The sequence below is a fragment of the Mercenaria mercenaria genome, unplaced genomic scaffold (genome assembly GCF_021730395.1).
Source record: "Mercenaria mercenaria strain notata unplaced genomic scaffold, MADL_Memer_1 contig_4889, whole genome shotgun sequence".
NCBI lineage: Eukaryota > Metazoa > Mollusca > Bivalvia > Venerida > Veneridae > Mercenaria > Mercenaria mercenaria.
Window position 1 is genome coordinate 8,027 of NW_026463153.1, and position 7,463 is coordinate 15,489.

General features: G+C 34.8%; 1 protein-coding gene across 1 annotated transcript; it reads left to right on the forward strand.

Moving 5' to 3' along the window:
* The first annotated feature begins 2,950 nt into the window (after window positions 1-2,950).
* LOC123541455 (uncharacterized) lies at window positions 2,951-6,780 on the forward strand. The gene is made up of 3 exons (XM_053535523.1): window positions 2,951-3,178; window positions 3,643-4,063; window positions 6,590-6,780. Exons 1-3 carry the CDS (start codon window positions 2,981-2,983, stop codon window positions 6,778-6,780), a joined length of 810 nt encoding a protein of 269 aa, XP_053391498.1. The 5' UTR covers window positions 2,951-2,980.
* Window positions 6,781-7,463: the final 683 nt, after the last annotated feature.

Consider the following 7,463-nt stretch of genomic DNA (forward strand, 5'->3'; position numbering starts at 1 on the left):
CTTGTTTTCGTCTGGTTCTGCCCCATATTACCAGAGTTATGGCCTCTGAAATAGTCAAAAGTGCACATTTTCACCTTGTGACGTTCCTCGCTCAAAAAGTGTTTCATATGAATTGATTAAACCTTGCATGAGTCTTTATCATAATATGAAATTGCGCACCTCCTATTTTTCGTCTGTCTCCGCCCCCTGTTTCTAGAGTAATGACCCCTGAGAGAGTCGCAAATGCACACTTTCACCTTGTGACGCACCTAGATCAAAAAGTATTTCATATAAATTGATGAAAACTTGGCTTTTACCACAGTTACTGCTGTATCTATTCACTGGCTGTTTCTATTCATCAAACGGTGTTGGAAAAAAACGCAAACATTATAAAGCTTTAAATTAGAGCAGTACGAAACACGTTGCGTTTATATCACAGATATACATGTAGTTGAAATTTCCTATTATAGAATTACTGGAATCTTAGACATTTAGCCTGTGAACTGTAATAACTGATGAGACTGAATTATGTTTCCGTCACTGTTTTCTGTACTGACCAAAAATGAAAGGAATTGCAGTGTGTAAGACTATATGTGTATAGTTACAAAGAACCATTTAACAATAAAAATCGCCTCCTGAGAAAGTAACAAAATTAAAAACAGGCGTAAACGTCTATATAGATTAAAGATATATAGAGGATATTACATGAGTGTCCTTTCATATTGAATTTATTAAACAAGTTGAATAATTTGATAAATTGCGAGGCTCTGCCGAGCATTTTATCAGTTTTATTCAACGAGTCGAATAAAATCAATGTGGAATATCACAAATGAAACATTCTTTTTATCACAGATAAGATTTTCCTGTCGAAACATTGAAAATTCTACTTTCTTTAACTATTATAAACAAGTTAATTTTACCATCGTCTCCTATACTATAAACGACGTCGACGTCAAAGCTTTATTACACTAAAGTGTATTATCATTTTTATGTAATCGTTTTATCATACTCCCACGACGTCAAACACGTGATAAATTGATTTTTAAAATTGAACGCTACACGCAGATCCCCGCTCAGCTAGCATAATACATAGAACACACAAGATCTCAAAGTAGGTTCGAATACCTGACGAGGCGTTCTTGTTCTCCGTAATTATTGGCTAATCGTAAATCACACTAACTTACGATAGGAATAAGTTTTCGAGATAGCGGCCCCTGAAATGAAGGCTGTCGTCATTTTTATGTTGTGTTTATTTTATCATTCCTATTGAATTTAATACTTTTAAAATTATTCTTATGACTCATTTCCCTTGATTTCAAAGTACATGTATTCTTTCTTTGAAATATTCTTTAAATAAGATACGATGGGGTATTTATAAAGCAAATTACGGTTTTATGCTAGGAAAGTATTAGGGTAAGTTCATTTCTTTTTATAACATTTCCAGGATCCCTAGGGATACTTTGGTTCACCCGCCTTTCCAGACTCAGGTACCAACCATTCTCTCGGGATTCTGCAGATGTTATAACACGAAAAACATGTGTTGCCCTGCAGTAGATAAATATCTCTATAATGGTTCAGATTCACTTTAAATGCAACACATCTATGCTGTGTAAGAATTGATATCAACAATTCATTATGACCATATCCTCTTCAGATAATGCTTCCTTGCTTATTTTTAGAACTATCACCTTCTTCTAAATTTGCTAATAACACATTTATCTAGAGAATAACCCTAAAAGTGATTATGTTAAAACACCCAATATATGAGAGGAAGTGTGTTGTACAAAAATCATTACTCTGTCACTGTTTGAATAATCTCCCGTTTTTATTTTATTTTTACTCGTAACAGTTTAATCCGGAGCTAAAGTCCGAAACTATCGGCGGGATGTTGATAAAACTTCACACACGGGCATATGTCAAAAAATGAAAGAGCAATGCACAAGAACAATATATCTCGCTTACGTTTTGAATCATCTCCATTTTATTTGCTCATACTACTTTTTCTAAAGCATAAGTCGAAAACCATTACTGGAATACTGTTAAAACTTCATATAATGATAGTGAATATCTACAGAAAGTACGGTGTATCAGAAATTTATCTCTATCTTGCTTCTTCTTATGACAATCTCTCTTAAATTGTTTATTCCTTAAACTTTTGTCCGGAGCATCACTTTAAAATTATTGAAGAAATTTTGTTAAACTTCAGTTAAGAAAATAAGAAAAAAGAGAAATTTAAAAGAATCATAATTCTTACTTGCCAATTATGATTCTTTTAAATTTCTCTTTTTTCTTATTTACTTGTGCAAGGCATACCTCTTTAACTACTGAAGGGATTTTATCCGAACTGTTTACAAAGATGAAGAACATAGCGAAGGATTGAAATAAATAAACGCCGAAGCTCTTTCAGTTTACTTTAATAGTAATTTTCATTTATTTAATTAACTCTCAACATTTTGTTCAGAATATTACTCCAAACAATTGAAGGGATTTTGTTGCTTTTCTTCCCATTGAGAGGAAGAACCAAAAACTCTACTTTTTCTACTCTTTGAATCATTTTCTTCAAGTAAAGTTACTTGAAACGTTTGAAAGGATTAGGAACGTTAGATATTTCAAGGGTTTTGACTCAAGAGCGACTTGGACTATTCAGCTGGATATCAAACAGGCCATTAAACATACGGACCTTGATTGGTGAACATTGTATAAGAACTACATAATGAGAGAGCAAACACTATTAATTTTCGCAAATATGAGTAATTTTCAAGTGCAATAACTGTGGCTAATTTTAGTGAACAATGGATAAGAGGTGCGCAAAATAGAGAGAGGGTAACTTTGGTGGAGGATGTCCTCGGGCCGTTTTGCAAGCGTATAATATTGATACAAGCGTTTCCTTTTGTACGTACTTCTAGAATACTGGATACAAAATAAAATAAAAATGTGAGTGTTCTAATTTATATTATTCATATGAAACAAATTTATATTTTTATTCAAGCACACCTAAGAAATGGATAAACAATATTCTTGTGACCCATGTGAGGGAGAGACGAAAGCTATATATTACTGTGATGAATGCGAGGAGTACCTATGTGATGACTGCACTAAGTCTCACAAAAAGATGAAAGCCACGAAAAAACATGAACTCATAGAAGCAGACAAAGCCAAATACCAACTGATGAAGACGAAAACAAAGCAAGAAGAAAAGGTTTATGTATTCACTTTTCTTTTCTAAAATAAAGAAACACGTTTAATAATATTTGTATTTGTCAAATTAGTTATAGGAAGCAAGTTAAATTGATATTAATATTTATTGATAGACACGTAATATACGAAAAGAATATTCATATCTCTAGGATTCGGCCGAGTAACTATCAAAAAAATAAATACTGAGATGTATGCCTAATTTACTTTTACTAAAGCATTTGACAGTGGTTTTTGTGTGCTTTTTTATGTCATGTTTAAATTATTGTTAAGCCTACATATATGATACCCTAACTGAGCTGTCATTAAATGAAATAAATGACTTTATTTATGATTTTGTTTTCCTCTTAACTTGCACAAAAGTTGAACATCAGATTAAATATGAATTGCAATTATTAAGCAATGTTCACTTTCCTATGAATCACAGTCTATCTTCACTGACGTGTCATTTAGTGTTTTACATTTAAGGTTATACCTGGTAGACCAAAAGCGTCAGAAATACTAGCAGACGCAATTACGTTAGTATGGGATGCTCCAACAAAGTTTGGAGACAAGGATTGTTACCAGCTTTACTTCAAAGATATGGGTGGTGACCGGAAGTGGAAGCCGTATCAAGGAGAGTACTATACTGCTTCTGCTAACCTCTCCGACCTGAAGTCAAACGCTACGTATATTTTCCGTGTAAGGATAATATATGATGATGGAGAAGAGAGTCCGTACAGTCCAGAGAGTGAAGAAATACAAACGGCTGCATCCCTGGCGACAAGGATGTTACAAAAGGCAAAGCAAGTAAAGGGTGATGATATACCTCCAATCAAGTATTCCATCCCACTTACCGAAATTGTTTCTGCTCGAAATAAGCGTGCAAAGACGAGAAAGTTCGAAATTGGTAAGTTGTCTTGTTTTCTTATATCAGCAATTCAGTTGTGTAAAATCCAATATATTTTATTCAATGAACCTATTCAATGAACCTATATTAACGATTTGCATTCTAAGTCCCAATCAAAGATATTTACACAAAAGACGAAATAACTAAGAGGTCGCCACGATTTATTATACCTCACGTCGTCATATCTCAAATGTTGCTCATGCGTACGATGTGACATGGCGTTAGAAATCTAGCTATTCACAGAACTGCCGAAATGTGAAGTTGTGTTGTTTCAAGATATATTTACAGTGCCAGAAGTATGCATCATTTGGTAAATTTAAAAAATGTGTATGTGAAAGTGATTACTGTAAATAAACATTATGAACAACGGTTTGTTTGAACAGAATGATTTTTAGCTCACCTGTCACAAAGTGACAAGGTCAGCTTTTGTGATCGCGCAGCGTCCGTCCGTGCGTGCGTAAACCTTTGCTTGTGACCACTCTAGAGGTCACATTTTTCATGGGATCTTTATGAAAGTTGGTCAGAATGTTCATCTTGATGATATCTAGGTCAAGTTTGAAACTGGGTCACGTGCGGTCAAAAACTTGATCAGTAGGTCTAAAAATAGAAAAACCTTGTGACCTCTCTAGAGGCCACATATTTCACAAGATCTTCATGAAAATTGGTCAGAATGTTTATCTTGATGATATCTAGGTCAAGTTTGAAACTGGGTCACGTGCCATCAAAAACTAGGTCAGTAGGTCAAATAAAAGAAAAACCTTGTGACCTCTCTAAAGGCTATATTTTTCATGGGATCTTTATGAAAGTTAGTCAGAATGTTTATCTTGATGATATCTAGGTCAAGTTTGAAACTGGGTTACGTGCGGTCAAAAACTAGGTCAGTAGGTCTAAAAGTAGAAAAACCTTGTGACCTCTCTAGAGGCCATATATTATATAAGATCTTCATGAAAATTGGTCAGAATGTTCACCTTGATGATATCTAGGTCAGGTTCGAAACTGGGTCACGTGCCTTCAAAAACTAGGTCAGTAGGTCAAATAATAGAGAAATCTTGTGACCTCTCTAAAGGCCATATTTTCAGGGGATCTGTATGAAAGTTGGTCTGAATGTTCATCTTAATGATATCTAGGTCAAGTTCGGAACTGGGTCACATGCGGTCAAAAACTAGGTCAGTAGGTCTAAAAATAGAAAAACCTTGTGACCTCTCTAGAGGCCATACTTATGAATGGATCTTCATTAAAGTTAGTCAGAATGTTCATCTTGATGATATCTAGGTCAAGTTCGAAAGTGGGACACATGTCATCAAAAAGTAGGTCAGTAGGTCAAATAATGGAAAAACCTTGTGACCTCTCTAGAGGTCATATTTTTTATGGGATCTGTATGACAGTTGGTCTGAATGTTAATCTTGAGGGTATATAGGTCAGGTTTGAAACTGGGTCAACTGTGATCGAAAACTAGGTCAGTAGGTCATAAAATAGAAAAACCTTGTGACCTCTCTAGAGGCCATACCCTTGAATGGATCTTCATGAAAATTGGTCAGAATGTTCACCTTGATGATATCTAGGTCAAGTTTGAAACTGGGTCACGTGCCATCGAAAACTAGGTCAGTAGGTCAAATAATAAAAAAACCTTGTAACCTCTCTAGAGGCCATTCTTTTCATGGGATCTGTATGAAAATTGGTCTGAATGTTCATCTTGATGATATCTAGGTCAAGTTTGAAACTTGGTCAACTGCGGTCATAAACTAGTTCATTAGGTCTAAAATTTGAAAAATCTTTTGACCTCTCTAGAGGCCATATTTTTCAATGGATCTTCATGAAAATTGGTCAGAATGTTTATCTTGATGATATCTAGGTCATGTTCAAAACTGGGTCACATGAGCTCAAAAACTAGGTCACTTTGTCAAATAATAGAAAAAACGACGTCATACTCGAAACTGGGTCATGCGGGAACAGGTGAGCGATTCAGGACCATCATGGTCCTCTTGTTATAAAATAAACTGGACGCGTTTAAAGGAATAGAGGGTTCTTTAAACACTTTTACTTTGTATATAAATGCCATGCCAAATGGAAACTGCTTAACTAAATTTCATTTCTTGAATAAAAGAAGACAATCAGTATTGTATATAAAACATATGCAAAATGTTATATGTCGAAGAAGTTATCATTTATTTTTGGAATAATGCTGAAAAGTGTGAAATTCTTTTTCTTCCTAAATCATTTATACAACTTTGTTTGTTTGCTTGCAATTTGGTTAACAACGTTCTCAGTTCGGCAGATGCCATTTTATCCAACTACTGTTCTGTAATTCTATTCTTATACACAAACACCTCGCGACTTCTTCACATGGTTCACAGGTGGAACACGAACTGCATATAAATTGCGTCCAGTCATAAAGGAGGTCATTCGCATTGCCCTGACCGAACAATCCATACTACTGATCAGGGCCGGCCATAGTGCACTTATCATATAAGACTTCAACTTCTTTAGTATTAAATTGGTTTGTAGGACATCCTTGGCCCTCTTCAGGTCAAATCACTTTCCCCTGTCCGATGTGGGTTCGAAACCTCTATTGTGATGTAGAATTTTTCATGTTAAGAAGCCAGCTGAGAAGCGATCCATCTGGCTTACGGAACGCCGGTCTTTCTATCGAAGTGCCTGTCCTTGATGAAATGATGCCCGGAGGGACTCCTGGGTCCTTCCTTCACTTTGCATGGTAACTTTTCCTTCTATGCACGAAGTATAGACTTCAAAAAATCTTCTTGTAGAAACCGATGGCCCAATTGTAACATAATTTTAAAACTAATAGTATTTGGATGATCGTAACTTTTCTCTGTATGTGTTTTCGAAACCTTAAACATCTTCGTGTCAGAAACTGCTGATCCGATTTTAAAATGATACTAGGTAAATATTTCATGAGTAAACTAATTTCATAGAAATGTTCCTTAGGTGACCTCTAACAGCCTATAAGCCTCTATCAAATTTGTGTTTATAAAATACACGGCTGTCTGGGATGGTTATGGTCTAGTCTTCCTACAATGGTTCAATGGAAAGTTTTGAAAATCTACTCCACTGAATCTGCAAGTCAGTTTACATAGTTATAAGTAGAAATGTGTCTGTTAGGGCCTATTTAAACTGTAAAACACTTATGGGCGATATACTGTCAATATGACTCTTTTATTTATATGGTGCTATATGATGAACTATATGTATGAATGCAATTTTTAAAATGTAGCTCAAATCTTTAAAATATACTAGAACGAAGTACTAGTAACTGTTTTACAAACACGTATTTTAACTACATGGACATGCTTCTTTTAATTATTAGAGTTTTACATAGTACTTTCTTATTACATGTTCACATCCATCGTTCATCATTTTATATTCTTGTTGCATATATTTA

Excerpts from the sequence above, each read along its gene's own strand:
- LOC123541455 (XM_053535523.1), top strand. The coding sequence starts at position 2,981 with ATGGATAAACAATATTCTTGTGACCCATGTGAGGGAGAGACGAAAGCT. Across the intron at positions 3,179-3,642 it reads AAACAAAGCAAGAAGAAAAG|GTTATACCTGGTAGACCAAA; the intron begins GTTTATGTATTC and ends TTTACATTTAAG. Across the intron at positions 4,064-6,589 it reads GACGAGAAAGTTCGAAATTG|GTCAAATCACTTTCCCCTGT; the intron begins GTAAGTTGTCTT and ends GGCCCTCTTCAG.